This window comes from Dendropsophus ebraccatus, chromosome 1 (assembly GCF_027789765.1).
Source record: "Dendropsophus ebraccatus isolate aDenEbr1 chromosome 1, aDenEbr1.pat, whole genome shotgun sequence".
In the NCBI taxonomy this organism is placed as follows: Eukaryota; Metazoa; Chordata; class Amphibia; order Anura; family Hylidae; genus Dendropsophus; species Dendropsophus ebraccatus.
This window is the reverse complement of record NC_091454.1, coordinates 80,074,716-80,097,902: the sequence shown is the minus strand read 5'-3', so window position 1 is coordinate 80,097,902 and position 23,187 is coordinate 80,074,716. Positions and strand designations below refer to the sequence as shown.

General features: G+C 39.4%; 1 protein-coding gene across 3 annotated transcripts in view; it reads right to left on the bottom strand.

The window, feature by feature from the left end:
- PTPRQ (protein tyrosine phosphatase receptor type Q) overlaps positions 1 to 23,187 on the bottom strand; it is a 284,668-nt gene that overhangs the window by 118,399 nt on the left and 143,082 nt on the right. For all 3 annotated transcript variants that reach the window (XM_069973994.1, XM_069973980.1, XM_069973987.1), the window contains 9 exons: positions 18,939 to 19,121; positions 17,388 to 17,489; positions 15,069 to 15,189; positions 13,894 to 14,054; positions 12,112 to 12,257; positions 6,249 to 6,417; positions 3,666 to 3,941; positions 1,745 to 1,896; positions 273 to 414 (listed from right to left, as the gene is read on the bottom strand). In XM_069973994.1, coding sequence (XP_069830095.1) covers positions 273 to 414; positions 1,745 to 1,896; positions 3,666 to 3,941; positions 6,249 to 6,417; positions 12,112 to 12,257; positions 13,894 to 14,054; positions 15,069 to 15,189; positions 17,388 to 17,489; positions 18,939 to 19,121 — 1,452 coding nt within the window. The remainder of the gene's footprint in view (positions 1 to 272; positions 415 to 1,744; positions 1,897 to 3,665; positions 3,942 to 6,248; positions 6,418 to 12,111; positions 12,258 to 13,893; positions 14,055 to 15,068; positions 15,190 to 17,387; positions 17,490 to 18,938; positions 19,122 to 23,187) is intronic.

Sequence of the window (23,187 nt, the reverse complement as noted above, 5' to 3'; positions counted from 1 at the left end):
CGAATGCAATGCAAGAACAATCTTGTTTTTACCATGTGTCTGCACTACAAGACATGAAAAATACAATAATCTGTCCTTTGCCTCGTGGTACTGTATTACCACCACATGTGTGATTATTATTGAGGTTGTATTTGACTATGACATTGTATGCATTTTCATTTCACAGAAGTTACTTTGTCTACAGAAGAAAAACCATACATGGTCCATTAGTAAACACTTAAAATACTAATACTAATAAAATTTATAGTATAGCACACAGATATTTTCCTTACCGGATTCCGTTGTAGAGAAACTAATACTGTTGCTCAACTGGTTCCCATTACCGACTTTTGTATATGCAGACATACTAGCTGAATATGTCTTGAAAGGTTCCAGATTAGTGAGCATGCCTTCAGTCTGATCACCAGAGATATTCTGTCAGATAAAAACATTCAGATGTGGGATCCATTAGTAGGAGTCCCAATAAAGTACATGTTATCATTACTACTTTTAGTAATAATTTTATTAGCTGTGAGAGATGTACAGTACATAGATAGAAAACAACAAGAATCTGCAGCACACCGGCATAAAGTGAATGGTGGTTTATTCCATCAATAAGGTGCAGGATATAACGTTTCCAATCTCTCCCAGAATCATTTTCAAGCTTGATTCTGGGAGAGAATTGAAACGTTGTATCCTGCACCTTATTGATGGAATAAACCACCATTCACTTTACGCCAGTGTGCTGCAGATTCTTGTTGTTTTCTCAATTTGGGATTATTCGCCAAAGGACTTTCTCTGCCTAGCACCCACTACTTGATATTTGGACATGCGCTGCTACTCCGCTCGATAGATAGATAGATAGATAGATAGATAGATAGATAGATAGATAGATAAAAAAGCCGTACATCCTAATGAAGCGGGAGCTGAACAAAGTTAGTCCCTTGGCTCGGGGATCCCCAGAAATATGCAAAGATGCTTCTGAGCACGCCAGCATAGGTGAAAAAGAGTGATATTTATTACAAAAAATGCAAAAAATACAGGAGATGCAACGTTTCGATCTTCTCACAAGATCATTATCAAGCGTGAGAAGATGGAAACGTTGCATCTCCTGTATTTTTTGATTTTTTTGTAACATACTGTATAGCACTCTTTTTCACCTATGCTGCCGTGCTGCAGAACATCTTTGTATATAGATAGATACAGATAGATAGATAGATAGATAGATAGATAGATAGATAGATAGATAGATAGCAAAGTATTCCAAGCTGCATTACTTTTTCCAAGGATAGTGGGCGTCAGTAGGACAGCTTCTGACCACAGAATAAGATACTATAGCTACAGTTCAAAGAATCGTCAACAGTACGTCCAGTTCATGTTCAAACAGAAATGTTCCACATTCCTCTCATTGCACATCTTGGAAGTATTCCTTCTGAGATGTGGATAGGTGGGTCTAAGTCCCGATCATCCTGATGTTCAATAGCTATAAAGGGTCTCCGATGTTGCTGCGACACTGTACAGCTATTGGACATTTCATGTTGCCATGGTTTCACCAATTAAAACTAGCATTAAAAGGTGTGAAAAAAATTACAAATGATAAATTTCCTCATTTGTTTATTTCATATTTCTTTCATTGTAGCAACCTGCAGAATAAAGTACATGCTATTCACACAATAAACAGGAAAAAAAGCTAACTTCCTCCGATAAAATCAACTAACAAAGCAGGTGCTTTTTATGATGCCCACAATACATTATTTGTATTTACCTGGTAAAATATAGATTGTGTGTTGTTTTCCACAATTCTAAAGCTGTATGCTCGTATAATGCCATTGGGTTTTGGGCTTGGACTCCACTGTAACCAGGCAGAATTGTCACTTGAATTGATAAAAGTCAAATTCTGTGGAGGAGCAGATGGTTCTGCAATACAAATCATTGGGTTGCATCATTGCCACAATAATTTGAGTAATTGAATATTCACACACTACAGCATCAACAAAACTGGACAGGCTATAAAAAAAAGAAAAAAAAAAAGAGATACTTACCTACCCTGGTCTCCTGCACCACCTTTTTAAGCTCCGTTTGGTCCCCAGCCCCTTATCTCTTCTCTCTGAATCTGAGATGAGATGTTGGAGCCGGAACTGCTGGGGGGAACAGGTAAGTATAATTTTTTTATACTAAAATACCCATTTAAATAACCAAATTAGGCACAATATAAACTTGTATAAACAGTAAGTTACTAAGAGACAAACTATGTGGCAATATAATACATGTTACAGGACAATGGCAGGAGTTTTAGAAATATATGAAAACAAATTGTGTATTGTGCTAGGAAAGGGTGCTTGTGTTGATACTAGAAATGAGCGAAGCGAATGAAGTGAATCAAGGAGGACTGTCTGTGGGTGATGTCAGCACCTCCCCTTCCCCCTTTATATGAGGTGGTTCATTAAAGGGGTTATCCAGCCACATTCTTCATGGCCACTTTCTTCCAGTGACAGCCCCACTTTTGTCTCCTGCTTGGGCGGGGTTTTTGCAAACTGCACCTGAACTGGAGACAAGAGTTGTGTTGTCTGTGAAAGAAAGTGGACATATTTTTGTAGCACTGGATAACCCCTTTAACGGAGGTGGCCAATCGGCTGTGTGTGCAAGGGAGCCCAGGATCTAAGCAGGCAGTTAGAGCAGAGCAGGAAGAGACTAACTAATTTATAACAACATTCTTTAACAATTTCACCCTTCTGTAATAGTCACAATATTGTAGCTACTATATCTTTGGCTGTTTTAATGAAATTCATTAAGATTCAATTCGCAAAAATTGACCGGAGATTCACAAAGCTTGTGAAACAAATTTCCGGCTGCTTCGTTCATCTCTAGTTGATACATTCAGTTGAGTCTTTCCAAAAATATAGATAGCAACTGAGAAAGCAGAGAAAGAACTAAGAGGAAACCCTTATGACTCTACTGAATTGAACACAGTTAACCATAGGGTTTATGACGAGACAGGTTTGGCTGGGCAGAACTGCATAATTTCAGGGTACAAGGGTTTTAATGGATTCTAGCTATAAAATCCTACCTATAGATATAAAATAGTGGGGGTCAGAATCTTTAAAAAAAAATAAGTATAGAAGAAAATAGAAAAACACAGAGTAAACCAACAAAAACATAGGAAAATATATAAACTCTATGTTGGTTGGATTCAAGTCCACTGAATTATTTTGCTGTCCACCAAGGTTTTAAGATAAATGTTGCATACAAGGAGTGGGGTATGCAGTAAAAAAAAAATCTAGCAGTTTGCTTTAACCAAAATGTAACTGGTCAATTTTACTGAATGTACAGATGTAATTAGAGTATTGCTTTAAAGGTGGAGTAGGAACATCATTTTTCTTCTACAATGACTTTCAGTCAGGAAGTACAGGATAAAATAGGGAAATGCCACCACTGTAAGTAGAGATTTTGTAGCATAACTAAACCTGCCAGAGCACTGAAATTTTAGCACAAGAGAGAAATATATCATGTACAGTTGTGACCTTGTTAGAGGAATGCCATAACTCAAGAAGACACATGAGAAAAGAGTTAAGGACAGTGAAACTAGAAACATGTAAGGGATTAAGAAGGATCACTTTTCTGATTATTTTAATTTTGCACAAAAGTAAAAGTAAAAAAAAAAATAGTTAAAAAAAAACAACTAGTACCTGCTTCATCTGTATGAAAGGCGAGTTGGCTCGGGGGACCAGTTCCTTTTATTGTGCTTGCAGCAACAAATACAAAATACTGAGTAAAAGGTAGAAGATCCTCCAAAACTATGGAAACTTGAGTGGTAAATATAGGATAGTTTCCTTGTGGTCCATAAATTTGTAAGTAGTAACCAGTTATAATACCATTTGGATGTTCAGGGGCATCCCATGATAACAGCACTGAAGTAGATGTTACGTTCTTGTACTCTCTGATCATAGGTTCAGAGTCTGGGACTAGAAGTCAAGCAAGACAAGTAATCTTATTTTGTTTAAGGAGCATATATACAGTACATACAGATGTAGTGATATATTAAAAAGAATAAGACCCAGAACAGACCCATGTGTCACACCACTTTTAACCAGATCCTGCTTATCATTGATAATTTGCAGCACCTTTACAAGGCCTGGCTAATCGTGCTGCACTGGTTGTTCATGCGAACAATTAAATATATTGATATTAGCCGCACATTTCCTATTTACACGGAGAGATGTACGGCTGATAATGATAAATAAAGTTCAGTTTTCAATAAGTTATCTATCAACTCTTTGTGTGGAACTGTATCAAAGTCTTTGCTGCAGTTCAGAGAAGGTGATGTTTATGGCAGCACCTTCATCCAACATATTTGGGACTAAAGCCCCTTTTACACCAGGCGATGGAGAGGAGCAAACGAGGGCTTGGTCCTCATTTCCCAATCGCTGCTGGTGCTATTACATGCGTCAGCAGTGAGCGGGTCAGCCAGGGGGCTGTGGGGAGCTGCGGGGGGGGGGGGGGGGGGGGGCTGCCCGAGTGATCGCTAGATCGTCCGGAAAGCCCATAGAAGATAGCAGCAGTCTGCTGCCGCCGCTCCTGTTACTTGGAGTGATGGTAGCAGATCGTTGCTTTGTTGAAAGACAACAGACAACAATCAGCCAACATCGTTCATGTGGGCTGATTGTTGTCTTCTATTACACGAGACGATTATCGGCCGTAACGGCTGATATCGTCCGAATACGGAAGATAATCGTTTCGTGTAATAGGGCCTTAAAGGACAACTCCGGCCAAAACTATTTTTTAATATGTTATTACTTATGGAAAGTTCGACAAATTTCTAATGTACATTAATTATGGGGAATGCACATATAGAGCTATTTCCCTTTATTTAGTAGATCAGGGAGACTTCAGATTCTCTAAAAAAACGTGACGTCACGAACCGGGGGTGTAATTCCAATGGAGTGTCCAGCAGGGGCGCACTATATATAGAAGTCAATGAGTACCATTGATTTCTATATAAAGTGCGCCCCTGCTGGACACTCCATTGAAATTACAATGGATGTGTATGGGAATATACTATACAGTATGTTTTTGATTGAATACATTCATGAAATACTTTGGGGAGCAAGTGTCCTTGCTCCCCAGAGTAATCCATAAATGTATTTAACCACTACGTTTGGATGGCACCGAGCAGGGAGGGAGAGAAGTGCATCTACCTCCTCCCTCCCTCCCTGCTCGGTGCTGCTGCTGCCACATATGCACAGTACTACTCCCCCATTATCTGTTCATATTATGAACAGATAATGGGGGAGTAGTACCTGTGCTATTCCGATAACGAACGCCGCTGCACAACTGCTTGTCCCAGCGCTCCTGGTGCTTCCTGTCCCTGGCCGGCATGCAGTGCGGACCGGGAAGCGGTATGTGCCAGCAGAGAGAGGCAGCGGAGAGAGGCAGTAAGCAGCAGTGGATAGAAAAAGTAAGTGGCGGCGATGAGTGGCGGAGAGAGGCGGTGATGAGCGGCACTATAGTTACAACTTGTTAGCTGGGTGGAGGAGGGGGAGCGACGGAGGGGGCATGCTGAAGTGCTGGGACAAGCAGCTGTGCGGCGGCGGCGTTCGTTATCGGAATAGCACAGGTACTACTCCCCCATTATCTGTTCATAATATGAACAGATAATGGGGGAGCTGTACTGTGCATATGTGGCAGCAGCAGCAGCACCACCACCACCGAGCAGGGAGGGAGGTGGCAGGTAGATGCACTTCTCTCCCTCACTGCTCGGTGCCATCCAAACGTACTGATTAAATACATTTATGGATTACTTTGGAGAGCAAGGACACTTGCTGTACAGTACATTCTCATACACATCTATTGTAATTCCAATGGAGTGTCCAGCAGGGCCGCACTATATATAGAAGTCAATGGTACTCATTGACTTCTATATATAGTGCGCCCCTGCTGGACACTCCATTGGAATTACACCCCCGATTCGTGACGTCACGGTTTTTTAGAGAATCTGAAGTCTCCCTGATCTACTTAAGGGAAATAGCCCTATATGTGCATTTCCCATAATTAATGTACATTAGAAATTTGTCTAACTTTCCATAAGTAATAACATATTAAAAAATAGTTTTGGCCGGACTTCTCCTTTAAGTCAAAGAAATTGGTTTCACATGATCTGTGCTCAGTAAAGCCATACTGGTTTGAATCCAACAAGTTGTTGAATTTTACAGGGACAGGGAAAACATAGTATTTCAGGACTTAAATAACAGCTGTGCATAACTGTTACTTACCATCTTCCTCGGTGTTGACATCAATGACCTCACTAGTTTGATCACCATCTCCGAATATAGTACTTGCAGAAATCCAGAATTCATAGTGGCTGAACTTTGCCAGACCATGGATTGTGGCTGATAAATCATTGCCATCGGATGAAATGGAAATATCACCTGAAGTAAGATTCTAAGAGAGAATATATTTAATTGAAGGGAAATTCAAAGGATACATAAAATAAGTAATAATATACTATGAATACATTATGTGAGACTCATTGCCTATTGTGTTTTTAAATCAGTGGCTAATTAAAGTAATATAATTGTGTTTCAACCAGAATCAACCAGAAAATATAATTAAAAGACTTTACCTTATTAAATAACATATTTATGTCAAACAACTAAGGAGTCTTTTACATTGGTGGATTATGGGAAATGAGGGTTCCTTGTTCTCAGTGAAGGAGCAAAGAGGGGATGTATAGCTCATAATGCATTTAAATGGCTGCACAAACAACCCAGCTATCATTCATGTGGCCTGGTCACAAGATGCATCAAACTTTGTGAAGGCTCTGCAACTGAGCACCAATCTTAATGTTTGCCAATAAATTTCCAACCCACATTTAACCATATAAAAGGGCCCCAGGTTGTGGGCAGCATGGCAGACTCTGTTATAAGCTGCTATATTGTGATTCACAATTGTCACAATATGTACAATAAAAACTGTAGATAGTGCATGTGTATGTGAAAATTTAAGACAAACTAAAAGAATAAATATAACAAACCAGTAAAAAAGAGAAAAAGGCTCAAACTATGCTTTTAGCCTGCCCCCTTTGAAAACATCCCCTAAATAAAAATAAGTGTAACAGAAAGGGGATACAATTTAAAACGAAAAGTGCTATCAATAAAACATAAAATGGAAAAATAAAAAGCAGACACTTATTTCCAATTTATTTGTAAATTTGCCCCCAATATCACAACATTTTTTTTTACTAAGAGTAAAAAAGCCAAAAGCAAAGCTGATGTACCACCAAATAAAATGGCACAAAAAGTATACAAAATGTTAGGCTGCCACAAAACCCTGGTCCAGAAGGCAGTAAATTTATTGCCTTGAGAGGTGAGAGATGCGTCCACCTGTAACATACTGTATGGCCCACTCTGTAGCACTTATCTTTTTCATCCTACCCAAAAAAAAATTATGTATCAGCTGTAGTTTGATGTTATGTAATACCAATCTAGAAAAAATATGTATCTGAAATTTGTTTGGTAATTTCACATTGGTTTTACTGTATGTATTATGTCATTTATATAAGATACTTCAACATAACCATACTGTGCAGATCTTATCCAGGACTGTATGGAACCTAGGACACCAGGCTCGGACTGGGCCACCGGGGGGCCGGGGAAACCCCCGGTGGGCCCCGAGCTGGAGTGGGCCCCGACCCCCTGTCAGGGGACACAGGGCTGGAGACTGCAGCCATGTGGTCTCCAGCCAGCAAGCCCAGCCGGGGCCCCGTGCTCCCGGGGGGCCCACTCGGGTGCGGCACCTATCTTTTTAACTGGAAGCGATCGCAACAATCGCTTCCAGTTAAATGTAGTGTGCTGATTGACAGCGCGAGAAGCCATAGGCTTCCCGCCCTGTCAATCACTCTTGTGACCGCAAGCAGCGTTTGCTTGCGATCACAAGAGTGTCAGTGTCACCTCCGCTCTCGCCCCCGACAGATCCGCAGCATCCTGGGGAAGTCCCGGGCAGCACGTCGCTTCTGAGTTCAGTGTGCGCTGCGGCGGCTGGGACTTCCGGCTGGGAGCGTGTACCGGAAGTCTCAGCCGCCGCGGCGCACACAGAGCTCAGAGGCGACGTGCTGCCCGGGACTTCACCAGGATGCTGCGGATCTGTCGTGAAGAGAGAAGAAGACACCCGCGACCGACGGGGGAGCGTGTTGTAAGGTGAGTTGTTTTTGTTTATTTTTAGGGGGACATCAGGAGAGGGCTATATGGGGGATGGACAACAGAAGGGGGGGCTATATTGGGGTGAACAACAGAAGGGGGGGCTATATGGGGGATGGACAACAGAAGGGGGGCTATATGGGGGATGTACAACAGAAGGGGGGGCTATATTGGGGTGAACAACAGAAGGGGGGGCTATATGGGGGATGGACAACAGAAGGGGGGCTATATGGGGGATGGACAACAGAAGGGGGGCTATATGGGGGATGGACAACAGAAGGGGGGGCTATATTGGGGTGAACAACAGAAGGGGGGGCTATATGGGGGATGGACAACAGAAGGGGGGCTATATGGGGGATGGACACCAGAAGGGGGGGCTATATTGGGGTGAACAACAGAAGGGGGGCTATATGGGGGATGGACAACAGAAGGGGGCTATATGGGGGATGGACAACAGAAGGGGGGCTATATGGGGGATGGACAACAGAAGGGGGCTATATGGGGGATGGACAACAGAAGGGGGCTATATGGGGGATGGACAACAGAAGGGGGGCTATATGGGGGATGGACAACAGAAGGGGGGCTATATGGGGGATGGACAACAGAAGGGGGCTATATAGGGAGGTGAACAACAGAAGGGGGCTATATGGGGGATGGACAACAGAAGGGGGCTATATGGGGGATGGACAACAGAAGGGGGCTATATAGGGAGGTGAACAACAGAAGGGGGCTATATGGGGGATGGACAACAGAAGGGGGCTATATAGGGAGGTGAACAACAGAAGGGGGCTATATAGGGGGGGTGAACAACAAAAGGGGGCTGTATAGGGGGATGGACAACAAAAGGGGGCTGTTTTGGGGCGATGGACAACATATGGGGGCCATATAGGAGGATGGACAACATAAGGGGCTGTATAGGGGGATTGACAACAGAAGGGGGCTATATAGGGGGATGGACAACATAAGGGGGCTGTATAGGGGGATGGACAACAAAAGGGGGCTATCTACAGTATATGCGGGATGGATAACACAGGGGAGCCATTTATAAGGGGGACAACATAGGGGAGCCATTTATAGGTGAGACAACACAGGGGGGATGTATATAATAGGGCATGCACAGAGGGGGTAATATACTATTGGGCAGTGATAGGGAACCTTGGCTCTCCAGCTAATGCAAAACTACAGCTTTAGCTGTGGCTGTCCAGGCATGATGGGAGTTGTAGTTTTGCAACAGCTGGAGGGCCAAGGTTCCCTACCCCTTGTATAGGGGATGCACAGAGGTTGTCATCTACTATAGGGGGACTGCGCATAGGGGGATTTCTACTATAGTAGATGCACATGGGGCCATCTGTATGGAGGACTGAACAAGGGACCAGTAAAGGGGACAGTACAGATCTGCAGTGTGTAGAGAGATGAGGATGGTGCCAGAGTGTGAAGCCTAATATGTCTGTCTGGCAGATTCTGTGGATTCGTGGCTCGGAGAAGTTCTGATGGCCCAGGGCAGATGGAGAAGAAGATGAAAAGGAAAGAACTCCGATCAGAGAAGACGTCTCCTGTGAGTCACCTGATGTAACTGCAGTGTAATGTATATGGTGTATAGAGCCTGTGTAGAGCTGGGTCTGCCTCTATATGACTGTATGAGGTGATAGTGGTCTGTGTACAGAGGATTTTATTCAGTAGCAGTGGTGACGGTGTAAGTCAGTATGTGGTGGTACTAGTCAGTAGTAGCGGCGGTAATATTTCCCCCTTGTATACTGGTAATATTGGTCATAGTATACAGGATTTGGTCAGCACCAGTATAGCGGTAATATGTATGGTGATACTATTTCCCTCCTATATACTGGTATTATTGGTAATATCAGTCTTGGTATACAGGATCTGGTCAGTAACAGTATGGCGGTAATATGTGTGGGGATATTTGCTCTTTATATACTGGTGTTATTGGTAGCTGTATGACTTTTGTATCTGTATAAAGTGTTATCATGCAAAGAAACCTGTCTTATAGCCAATTGCACAGGGCAATTATAGGTAACAAAAGCTCCTAGGAAGCCCCATGTAAAAGTGTCAGAGATCAGCTGACGCGCAAATGCCCGCTAGTCGGCTGATTTGATCTTTTGTGCAGCTGTATAAATCATTGTTGTTGGCCGCACATCTCGGTGTATTCCTGCCCTGCTAATTAGCAATCGTTTGCAGCCCTACACTGCCCCATATCACACCGTGTTAATGGACCCTTATTAATGTTACCATAGATAAGTATAGTGGCTGAAGGGTGGGCCCCAAGAAGGATTTCCCCTGGTGGGCCAAGGCACTCCAGTCCGACACTGTAGGACACCAATAAAATACAATTCCCTAATAATGAATGAAACATGGTTGCATTTGCTTCCTTGTACATGAGATACAATAGTGAGCATCCTGTGAAGACAAGCTTGCCTGTGTTAAACATTCATTAGCATGTTCCTTTTATCCTGGCCAGCATTTGTTGCTTACTTCTGTTGTTGAATGACCTTCATCCTGAAACAATTGCTATTTACACACATTTAATGAACTGACTTTGTTACTGTGTTTGCAACATGTTGTCACTTGTCTAAGAGCAAACTGGGAAGGATGTGTGCCTGCTCAACATACTGTGGTAGGAGCCAGATGGTCTCTGTAACAGGGCATCTTCAGTTCTCAGCATTTGTCCTTTAGCCAATGCAGGCAGAGGGTAAAATCCTGTCTGTGGTACTCTCTCACTTTCTCAAGGTAGAGGAACATGGTCAAAATCCACTCTTTACGGTATTAAAATAAGTTAAGAGAAAACTGGTCTATATAATTAAATGGCCAAATATGTTTTGTTTTTTTTTCTTTTTCTGGTGGTGGTGGGGGGGGGTTTGTGAAATTTACTGAGAGGCACTCCTCTAAATAAATCTGGTATGGGTAAGAGGGCTGGGACTTTTGTTAACATTGGCACATAAATACACCAGTATTTCCCCCTCTATAACAGTGATCTCCAACTTGTAGCTTTCCAGCTTTTGACAAACTATGACCCCTATAGTATCTTACCGTTAAAGTCTAGGAAGTTGGAGGCCACTATTGATGCAGTATTTCATTAATAAGTTTAAAGGGTATCTATCACCTTGTCATAGTGACATTTATGGATTATTCCTGAAACTGAGGTCATATTCACATTGGTACAGTACATTACACCATTGGCATAAAGTGCCAGTACTTCCCAGTACTATTACTGCATTAGAGCAGAGGTGCACAACCCGCGGGCTGCAGAGCCGACTGGCGTAGCTTATACAGAGGCATTAATAAATAGATACACGGGCTCAAGTCCTGAATTTTTAGCCTGGTGCTCTGGATATCGAGGCAACTGCCAACCTTCGGACGCAGATGCAGAGAAGTACAACTGTAGAGCAGGGAAATGTCCCCTTAGGGCACTTTAGGCCCACAGCCTATAAGCCACTGGGATGTGATCTCTGCAACGGCCAGAACAATTATATGATGTCATCACACCTGCCCAGGGATTTCATTTCAGTGGCTCACAGGCCTGAAAAGAGAAGAGGCACTCAATTTATTGTGGGAGCCTGGAATACGTGAACATTAGCTGTTGTTTTTTTCTATTTGGTTGTAATAGGTCATAAAGACTTTCATTTTAAATAGTTGGTGTGGGTAGATGAAGTGCTTGGCAGAATGCTTCTCTTCCTGGTACCATGTATTCCCCTGCTTACTGTAGGAGATGGATGTATAGATTTACTGCAGAATCTGTCTACTGCAACAAGACGTAGAAAGCAATAAGCCAGGGAGAGAATATTGATTGGTATCAAACATGTCAAAGGTCATTTTTAATACAGCAATAATAAAAGTCGTAAAACAACTATTTGTTTCTTAACTGATTTGACAAACATACGGAGCGAATAATATAATGAATGATATAAATGGTAAAATATTTCCTTACCCTGATATAGATGTTAGAAGTATTCCTAAAGTATAACGAATAATATAGTATAACACCATTTGGTTTAACAGGTGGGTTCCAGAAAATCTTTACAGATGTAGAGGTGAGATTTCTATATGACACATTCTTTGGTGGGTCACTTGGAACTGTAAATTTGAATAAATAACTGTTATATTCCAAAATGTGGAATGGCACAAATAAAAGGATATTCATTCTTCAACTTGTAAACCGATTCCTTAGAACATATAGATTCTGAGATTAGATATTAAAATAATATATTCTGTCATTTAACATGTTTTACAGCTATAGAGCACATTAGAAATTAGAGCAATGCCTAGGGGGAAAAAAAAGCAGATCAACCTGGAATTTCAAGTACAGTAAAAATCTAAAAGGAAGCCATGAGGGTCATAGAGCTGGCTTAGGACAGTGAGGATGACTGTAGTTGAATATATATATATATATATATATATATATATATATATAGTTCCAATGCCCCAAACTTTTTTCTTCTATTTTTTTTGTTGTTGACTTGACAGTATTGTGACTTGGTTCCTGCATAGTGCCAACTTTGTCGTTCTTTGGGGTTATTTTTCAGACTCGTTGCAGCAGTGACAGTAAACTCAGCCAATTACTGGTCGTAACTCTGTCCCATCTCAGTGAATGATTGGCTAAGTGGGCTATCACTGCCAAGACAAGTTAAACTCAGAAGGACCACAGGATCTATATAACTGCAGCACTATATATATTTAATGCCGGAGTACCACTTTAACTTTATTAAGTTGTTACAGCTGTGCAGATACTAAATACATGTTTGATTTGCTTATATTTTTTATATATATTTAGTAAACTCATAAATAATTTTAGCCTATGTTTTGTTTTGTTTTTTTAACCAGGTGAATATTAGTTTTGCCCCACAACATTCTAAGAGTATACAAAGAAGCTTTCCTCCACCTTCTTTTTTTTTTTTTTTTTAAGGAGCTGCTTTGCTACTTTACATACTTTTTATTTTTTTCCTGTGGAGCACTTTATGGCTTTTATGACTCCATATGGCACTTTGGCAGACTCCCCCCCCCCTCCCTAATCATATATTCTGAGAACTAAAACTTTACTGTGTGGGGTGTTCTTTGCATTTTGGGGTATATTCAGTTTTGAAATTTTATATTTCATTTTTATTTTAAGTATTTATTGTATGTTTTAGTAAAATGAGCAAAAGATTTAGTTCCGCTTTTGTGTATGTTTCTTTTTGTAGTTCTTTCACACATAAAAGTTAGTTTTATACTTATTTTACAGATTTGAAATATTAAAAGGATAAACAACTAGAGGTGTGTAAGTTTTGAGCATGCTCAGGTCTGTCTGAACAAGGGCGGACAGACCCGAACGCGTTTGAGATTCGCTTATCTCTATAAACAACATAAACAGTTACTGTATTTTTTTTATTGGGGGAGAAGAAGATCAAGGCATGCATTCAAGTTTTCTGATGTAAAAAAATGTGCACATTTTTGCAACTTTTTATGTTACCTTATGATTTTTAGTAAATTACATTTTTTTTTAAATAATCAAACTTATTCTATTTTTTAAGCTTGTGTTTAAAAGAAATTAGACATTTTTATTGCCCTTTATTTATTTACTCTTTGTCCCAAAAATAAATTTTAACTTTACAACTTGTTACCGTAAGCAAGCAGCTGTTAAGGCATACACTATCACAGATTAATATAGAACAATTCTGAGTGCAATCAACAGTGATGAGTGAGACATGGTATAACATTTACATTTACTATGTACCTCCTTCCAGTGTTTTAAATCTTAAAATATCACTTCTGACATTTCCATCCCCAAATCTAGTACTTGATGTAACATATGCATTGTATTCATGATTACTTTCAAAATCTATAAAGTCCACTGAGGTATCTTCAATATTAACAGTTTTGTTTGATGTCTCATCCCTAGGATATAAAATACAAAAAGGTAAACGCTACAAATAAAAAAAGTGGGGAAATTTATAAAGCAAAATGCTGCAGAATTCTAGCAATTGTAACAAAAAAGTCTTGTAAATGGGGGGAGGGGGGGTGACTTTATGCACATTTTCTATTAGGAATAAGAAAATTTGCCACCTAAGGCCCAATTTACAGATCCATAGTTCTGTCCATAGCCATTAAGCCTCAATTACAGATAAGACTTTGGATGTGCATCCGTAATCATCTACAATTGCATGGACCCATTAATTTGAAATAGGTGATCCATGCAGCAATGACTTGCACAATTTTTTTTTTGCAACACAGATCATGGCCCCAACACATCTATTTTTTTGCCACAAAATATTAGTTTATAGTATGAAGGAAGGCTACATATCATGTGTAGCAAGTTGCAATAGAATTATCATTCTGCCTGCCTCATTATGATGAGTTTGGTGCAAACCCATAAAGCTTAAGGGTACATACTTCCATTTAAAGGGGTTATCCAGCGCTACATAAACATGGCCACTTTGTTTCAGAGACAGCCCCACTCTTGTCCCCAGTTTGGGTGGGGTTCTGTAACTGAATTCTATTGAAGTGAATGGAGCTTAATTGCAAACCACACCTGAGCTGGAGACAATAGTCATGTTGTTTCTGGAAAAAAGTGGCCATGTTTTTATAGCATTAGATAACCTGTTTAATTTGCTGCAACAACAAGAAGCTATTCTGTCCACATGGGCCATTATTCCTTCGGAATTATTTCAATACCCAGTGGCGAAGATTGCCTTAGCCTTTAATGCATTGTACTCTATCATAATAATTTTCTTTCTACATGTGTTTTAAAACTAAAAATATGCAAAATAAAAATAGGATGACTGGGGATGATGTGTGTGTCGGGGGGTGTTAATAAAACACTCCTATAGTCATGCTGAACAGTCGGCCACACATAGACACAAAGCTCATGTCAATTCAATGTGAAATATTACAGCATGTGTTTTGTCTTACCAGATATATAGTGTGTAGAAAAGTATAATACCATTTGGCTCCAGAGGTGGAAGCCATGATAACTTCACAAGTGAACTGGATAACTGACTTACAGCAAGGAAGCGAGGAGGGGTAGATGGCGCTGTAAGGACAAAATAAAATTACATGAATGAAAACTGACACACTTGGCTCAGATCATCCAATGAAAGGAAACTTGAAAAAATCCATGAACAGGTATTTGAACTCTATCAGCTCCAATAAGTCTGTGTTACTTTCTTGGCTACAAAAATGAAGGACAATTTTTCATGGTAGTATTAACACATCTGTTTCTGTGATTCAATGGAAAGTACGATTTCATGAGAACATAGATCAGTAGGCATACCACAGCCCTTTGCTTAATATATTCTACAAATTCTGCGCTGTTATATTTTTTTGTTCCAATAAAAGCAAAATCTGTTTTATAGGTGTGAATGCATGTAAAAATAAAGTAATTTGCAACACAACTCCACTGGGGGAAGAAAGCTGGAAATAATTATTTCAAGCTTCAAGAGGTGGGAAAATTCCTGCTGGGCATAACATTGAGAGATCATAAAAATATGGGATTGCATGCAGGGCTTAAAACCATTCCACGCTACCCAATATATAACACACGCTGACGCCACATTATTAAAACAGAAAATAATACATATGTCAACTATGTCTCCTCCTTCCTGTAGTCCCAGGGCCCTTCATAACTTACACAATATGGGGGCCCATGCATGTACCTTGGAAATTAAATTAATAAGAAATACTGATATTAACTTTTCTCGAGAATTTTTCTACATTAAATGTAGAAACAAATGTCTACAAAAAAAACTTGTCCGCTTTCCTACAGAAACAGCACCTCTCCAGTCCTCAGCTTGGGTGTGGTTTTGCAGCTCATATCCATTGAAGTGAATGCAATACGACACAACCTGAGGACAATGGTGACACTGTTTTTGTAAGAAAGATAACCATTTAAATGGGTTTTTCCATGACCTAAACCTCTTTTAGGAAATGCAAAAGAAAGCAACTTTGCTAATGCTTTGCATAAGCAAAATTGTTTTCTTTTGAACCTTGTCTCCTTTCTCTCTCTGTACTGTTGCCTGGATTGGATTTTTCCTGGAGGGGAGACACAGCAATGGTGAGATCATTGCGCTCAGCACAGCTACTTCCCGTCCTTGCTCCCCCCCTCCCCCCCCCCCACCCCTCCATCATCAAATCGGGAAATAAGAGCAGGGCAATGCGGGGAAAAGGGAGAGAAACCCTTTAAAGGCTAGGGCTAAATAACTTTGTTGCATGTCATGAAGATCGCAAAAACAATAGGACATGATGTGACCATGACCTAACAGTCACACAAAATCCAACTTCGCAAGTCTCTTTGCCAGAACTGACCTTAATACATGTCATATGTGACTGTGACAGCTACATAATTGAGACTGTAATAAAGTTGCACACCAGCAAGTCCCAATCATGTACGCAGGTAATTGCATAACTTTAGATGCAATTTGCACAACACAAGCCACAGTGTAGCTCTCACATTAGGTTAAATTTTTTAGGCTTTTTTTTTTAACTGCTGTGGGGTTTCATTCCAACACAGATTTTAGTTGTGGATTAAAGTTGACCTATTGGGCATGTTTACATTGCAGATTTTTCATCAATGAATATTTTATCTCTATGAACTATCATAGATTTTGGCACGTAAGGCACATGAATTTTACTATGAAATTAACTGTAAAAACACAGACATTAAGGCTGTCTAGATATATGGAAAAAATAGGCTGGATGGCGTAACAATTTTTTCAGTATCATGTAAATAAATGATATTCAATGTCAGTAAATAGAATCATTTGTGCTCACATCTACACTGACAATCACAACAGATATAATATTTGTTGCAGCTAAGAGATGATTACATGTGTAACTATTACGAGCAAACTTGCATCAGCTAAATCCAGTACATCACCAGCAGCCATTTGCTACAATGTGTCCATGCAGATGAGATGTATCAGCTTGGAGACAAATATGCACATCCTACAGGTGGGCTCAACAAAGGCCTGCTTTTCTGGTAGCAACAATGCCACTTTTTGTCCTTGGGTGTAGTGTGGTATTACAGCATAGCCCGTTCAGGTCCTGGATACAGAAATTATGCAGCTGTACTTGTTCTTCCAAGAGAAAAGTCAAAAGGGATTTTATATATCTAAAAATGAGCTTACTACACAAAAATCACTAGACTATGGAGAAACCGACCATCATAAACAAGAAATTCAAAGGTTTTTACAATATAGTATTCCATTGGCGATATAGTTTCTATGAACCTACCATCCTCCTCTGTAGTGATGTTGACAGGGTTGCTGTGTACCCCTTCCCCTTTTACCGTACTGGCTGAGACCTTTAGAATATAACTGGTATGCTTTCTCAAACCTGTAATAAATAAGAACACAGATCACTGTCTACTTTTTGTAGGCATTTTCTACTCTATTCAAGTTTTTTTTTCCTCTCTATACTGACTCTCACTTTGTTGTAGTGCACACTGACAGACTGCATACTCTTGCTAGAACCCTGCGTACTGTGTTTCTTTCACTCAGATTTTAACATTGTACCCTCTACACTACACCATTCTCTGTTGTTACCTGTATATGGGCTTGTAAACCAAAAAATATCATTACTCAGATCGAGTGGCATTTAAAGGGGTACTCCGGAGAATTGTTTTTTAATCAACTGGTGATAGAAAGTTATACAGATTTGTAGATTATTTAAAAATAAAATCAAGCCTTTCAGTAGTTATAAGCTGATGTATGCCCTGCAGAAAGTAGAGTTTTCTTTCCAGTCTTATGTGGCGCTCTCTGCTGCCACCTCTGTGTGTGACAGGAACTGTCCAAAGCAGAAGCAAATCCCCATAGAAAACATCTCCTGCTCTGCACAGTTCCTGCCATGGAAAGAGGTGGCAGCAGAAAGCACTGTGTTAGGCTGAAAAGAATATACCACTTCCTGCAGGACATACAGTAGATAAGTACTGGAAGGCTTAAGGTTTTTAAATAGAAGTAATTTACAAATTCTTAAACATTCTGTCGCCTGTTGATTTGAAAACATCTTTTTTTTCTTCATAGAACCCCTTCAATTTTGGATTGTGCTTTAGATACATGGTTAATTTGCTTACAAATTTCTACAGGCTTGGGACAACCCCTTAATGTCTAAAGGTCATTAATGCATGGATGTCAAGGTCACATTGAAGTAGTGTTCCTCACCACATTCTAAGAGCCATAACGCTTTCATTTTGCCACCTACAGGGCTGGTTGGGGTGTCATTTTTGTGCCATGATCTCTAGTTTTTATTGTTATCATATTGGTGTTAAAGAAAATGTAACTATGCTGTATGCTACAATACCAAATATGTTCTTTTTTTAAATATATATATATATATATATATATATATATATATATATATTGTTTGTATAATTGGAAAGGGGGTGATTTGAACACTTATTGGCAATTGTATATTTTTCAAAACTTTTTTTTACACTTTATATGCAATCATTAGACTGCATTTATGCCATTGCATAGCATTGATTAGTATTATCGGATTTCTGCACATAGAGTCTGCCTGGAGGGGGGTCCTGATCAGTCAGTGACAAGAACTTCTCCTGTCACTGACTTCCTTAAATATATATATATATATATATATATATATATATATATATTTCTACTGTACAGGTCATCAGCAGTAGGAATGAATATCTAAATATCACTGATGTGAAGGGTTTAAAATCTGATTTATTTGCTGCTACTGTTAACAGCTGTGCATTCTTGTGATGCACTACCAAGTCCCCAAATTTTCTGTCTGCTTCTACAAAAATCAGAATGACTATATTACCTGTAATGGTCAGTGTCAGATAAGCTGTATCGGTAGCCCTCTCCACAGTGCCATTCAGCCATGTTATATACACAGTATAATATAGTATTATTCCATTGGGTATAGTTGGTGGAGAATATGATACAACAATTTCGGTTGAAGATACATTCCTGTACGTTATGTTTTCAGGGGCGCTGTCTGGGGCTGCAGGAGGAATAAGGGGAAATCATTAAATATAGATTTAGGTTCTTTTAAAGAAAAAATACAATAGATGATGTCAGTCATTACAGTAGAGAGATTAGATATTAGAACAATCATTCACAGGAATCCAAACATAAAGCCTGGGACAAGGAAATAAGTTTTCCCATTTACTCTATATAGCCTGTAGTGCACAAAGAAGATTGAAGAATTAACTGTATTAAAGGAGACAGAAGGGCTGAGTACTAGATTAGTCCAGTGCTTTGACAGTGATGAGATGAATTGAGTTTGAACCTAAGCATTTCCAATTATTAATATATTTGTAGACAAACAGTTTTCTATTGGCTTTTAACATTTAGAATAGAGTATAATTTATTGTTATATAATATGTCATAAAGCCTCAGCATGTGAACTTTTCTTTTGCTTTTCATGAAGTATCTGTTAAATGTCACCTATGGGTCATGGATGACTATGGCATCCATCTCCTATACACTATAATGGCATCTATTTCCCATGACACTAAATGAGTCAAGGACGATCCACCTAACCATAAGAATTATTTTTACAGTGTGCCTTGATTTACTGCCCTTTACCACTTGGAAGATCTCCCTCATTGCTCAATTCCATAGTCGACAAACGGTTTTCCTTGGCTACCTTCAATAGCCCAGGCTGTGCGGCACTCTGCCCCAGCTGGTGCCAGTGCAGGAACACTTTGCCCCAATGCTGCTATGAGTGCTTCGTGCAGCAGATCCAGGTCAAAGAGAAGTGATGGTGCACTGGAAACAGCTGGAGCCAGGAATAATGAAAATAATATTTACTACATATTGCGTAGTGTTTTAAAAAAAAAAATTACGCTCACACATTACAGAATTAAATAAAATAAAAATACAAAAGGAGTGGGACCTGCTTGCAAGAGCTTACAGACTAGGGGGACATAAGAGGCACTTAGTGCTTTGTTTGCAGATGGTCCGACCAATATACATAGAATCGCAAAGTTTGTTGTTGGGTGAGGTCTTTTACCCCAGGGATTGGCTGCTGGAAAATAGAGCATTAAATGGCAGCAATTCATAGGGGGAGCACTGTCACAGATAGATAGATAGATAGATAGATAGATAGATAGATAGATAGATAGATAGATAGATAATAGATAGGTGATAGATAGATAGATAATAGATAGGTGATAGATAGATAGATAGATATAACCAAGAAGTCGCAGCACATCCAAATAGTGCAAAAAGCTGTGTCTTTATTTCAAAGCAGCAAAATCAATAAGTGCAACGTTTCTGTCTCATCTCGAGACCTTTCTCAAGCTTGAGAAAGGTCTCGAGATGAGACAGAAACGTTGCACTTATTGATTTTGCTGCTTTGAAATAAAGACACAGCTTTTTGCACTATTTGGATGTGCTGCGACTTCTTGGTTATATTGAAGAGGAGACTTTTTCCAATCTCCGTTGCTGGCACTCCTACACCGGGTCTTTGAGTGCACTCCAGACTGAAGCATAGATAGATAGATAGATAGATAGATAGATATGTAACAGAAAATCTAAGCAGCACTGCTCAAAAATATTCGGGTGCCAGCGGTCCTGGATCCTGACCACAGATCGTTCCCAAATAGCAAATAGATAATCCACGGCACTCACGGGGTTAAACTGTGAAAAAAGTAAGTGATTTATTGCAGCATTCCAAAACAAGACACGACGTTTCGGTAACCTCACGTTACCATCCTTGAGGATGGTAACGTGAGGTTACCGAAACGTCGTGTCTTGTTTTGGAATGCTGCAATAAATCACTTACTTTTTTCACAGTTTAACCCCGTGAGTGCCGTGGATTATCTATTTGCTAGATAGATAGATAGATAGATAATAGATAGGTGATAGATAGATAGATAGATAGATAGATAGATAATAGATAGATAGATAGATAGATAGATAGATAGATAGATAGATAGATAGATAATAGATAGATAGATAGATAGATAGAAATGTCGAGAGATACCACAGCACGCCCGAGATAGACTTCAAACCGCAATAGCTGATGTGGTGGTGCCAAGCAGTAAATACCGGTGGCCAACAGTGTAGGATTATATAGATGTCAAGAGATACCGCAGCACTCCAGAGATAAACTTCAAAAAGACGTGTTTATTTCCCCAAACCGAGTGCTGCATTTATCTTTGACTTGATAGATAGATAGATAGATAGATAGATAGATAGATAGATGATTTGTGCACCTGGCTGGAGATTGAGACACAGTGAAAATGTTTCTGCCATACTTCCAATAAGTAGGGATGGTCATAGTTTAAACTTAAAGGGGCTCTCCAGGTTTTCATAAATCTGGACTGACATAAAGAAATGAATAAGAGTTTGCTTTTTGAAATATGGGGATTTTTTTTAATTACAAAAAAGAAAAAAATGACTAAAGCTTATACCCATTGCTTTGAGTCTATGTTATATAAAATAATATTAATTTATCTAACTGCCCATCCTCCCAGTTATGACCTGAACTGAAGAAGAGAGAATTTCATTGTCCACTCATAAATATCTCTTTTTCCTGTGAGAAACAGGTCTTTAAAGCTCATGAGTATCCGCTAGACGAACTATTTCCACATGTAATGCTAAGACCATAAATCAGATGATATAGTATAGGTAACATGTTCATCTCGTATTAGTATAATGCATGAGGACACGGAATAAAGGAACTACAAAGTCATGGTATCTGTAAAACTCAGAGTACAAAATCAATATTAAACTTGCTTTTTTAAACCAAGTTCAAGTGCATTTATTTAAATTAGTAAATGTATTTTCCATGACACAAAAGAATTTATGTTTAGCCAAGCATGGTGATTCAGGGTCTTATTACAATTATATCTGTCTGTCTGCCTCCATCTTTTAATGTATACAGTATATAGGCACTGATCAGCTATAAAGGCTATGTTGAAACACAGTAAAATAAGTAAAATAAAAAGTAAAATAAGTAAAAAGTAAAATAAGTAAAATAACCTCATAATTTTGAGGTAAAATTATGGTTAAATTTTCAGTATAATAAAATGCTCCATTGAAGTTCATGGAAATTGGAAAGCAGTGCACACACTGTATAGAACGGCCATAATTGAGTACGTGTGTAAAAATAATGAACATGCTCAGGTATTTTTTACCCGTTCATACAAAGTCAGTTTTTCTTACTCAAAATTATGACCATATTTTGGTGTTATTTTTACTGTGTGTGAACATAGCCTAAAACCACAAATGAGGTAAATAAAATCTTATCTTATCTTAAGAGCACACTTTGGCTATGTTCACACTACATTTAACAGCTGTTAAACTGCTGGCTGCCTCTGTATCAGCTGCAAGAATGTTCTCTTTTTACTATTGATTTGCCGACACCGTCGGGTGTGCCCGCAAATCAATTAACTATTCACTTCAATGTAACTTGTGGCCGCCGCTGCACATTGCATTGTGTGAACAACTTTTATTCTGGGACATTGTTCGGTGGACAGCATCCGGAAATAACAGCCAGGTACATTATTTTAATGCCTGTTCTAAAGAATGGTCGTTAACATAATCATGTGTGAATACAGGGGGCAGCATTGTATGGACTTTAATGTAATGCCACCCCAGCAGTAAAGAACAGACGCTGATTCCGTTGCAATCAACATCCGTTCTTTACTCATATACTACATTTTGTGAACATAGCCTTTCGGCTATGTTTACACATCATCTAAATGACATCTGTCTTTATTGGACGGTCGTCATATAAAAGCAAATAACGTCCGACAAAAAAGGATGTTATTTTGACAGTATGTAAACATAGCCTTCACGGGGTGGAACTGTGGTGGGAATAAAAATTTCAAGATTCCAGGATTATTTTTGTACACTGAAAAATGGAAATGTTGAAAAAACATTACCAACAATTCTTAAAAATATAATTAAGGCTATGTGCACATATTTTTTTGCCCCTTGACGGCTGTCATAGAAATATATTATATGACTGATCACATTGAGGATAGTGTCATAGATGTGAAGTAGAATGAGCTGTGTTTTTAGCAATCATCCCATGCAACACTTCATTTGGGGGG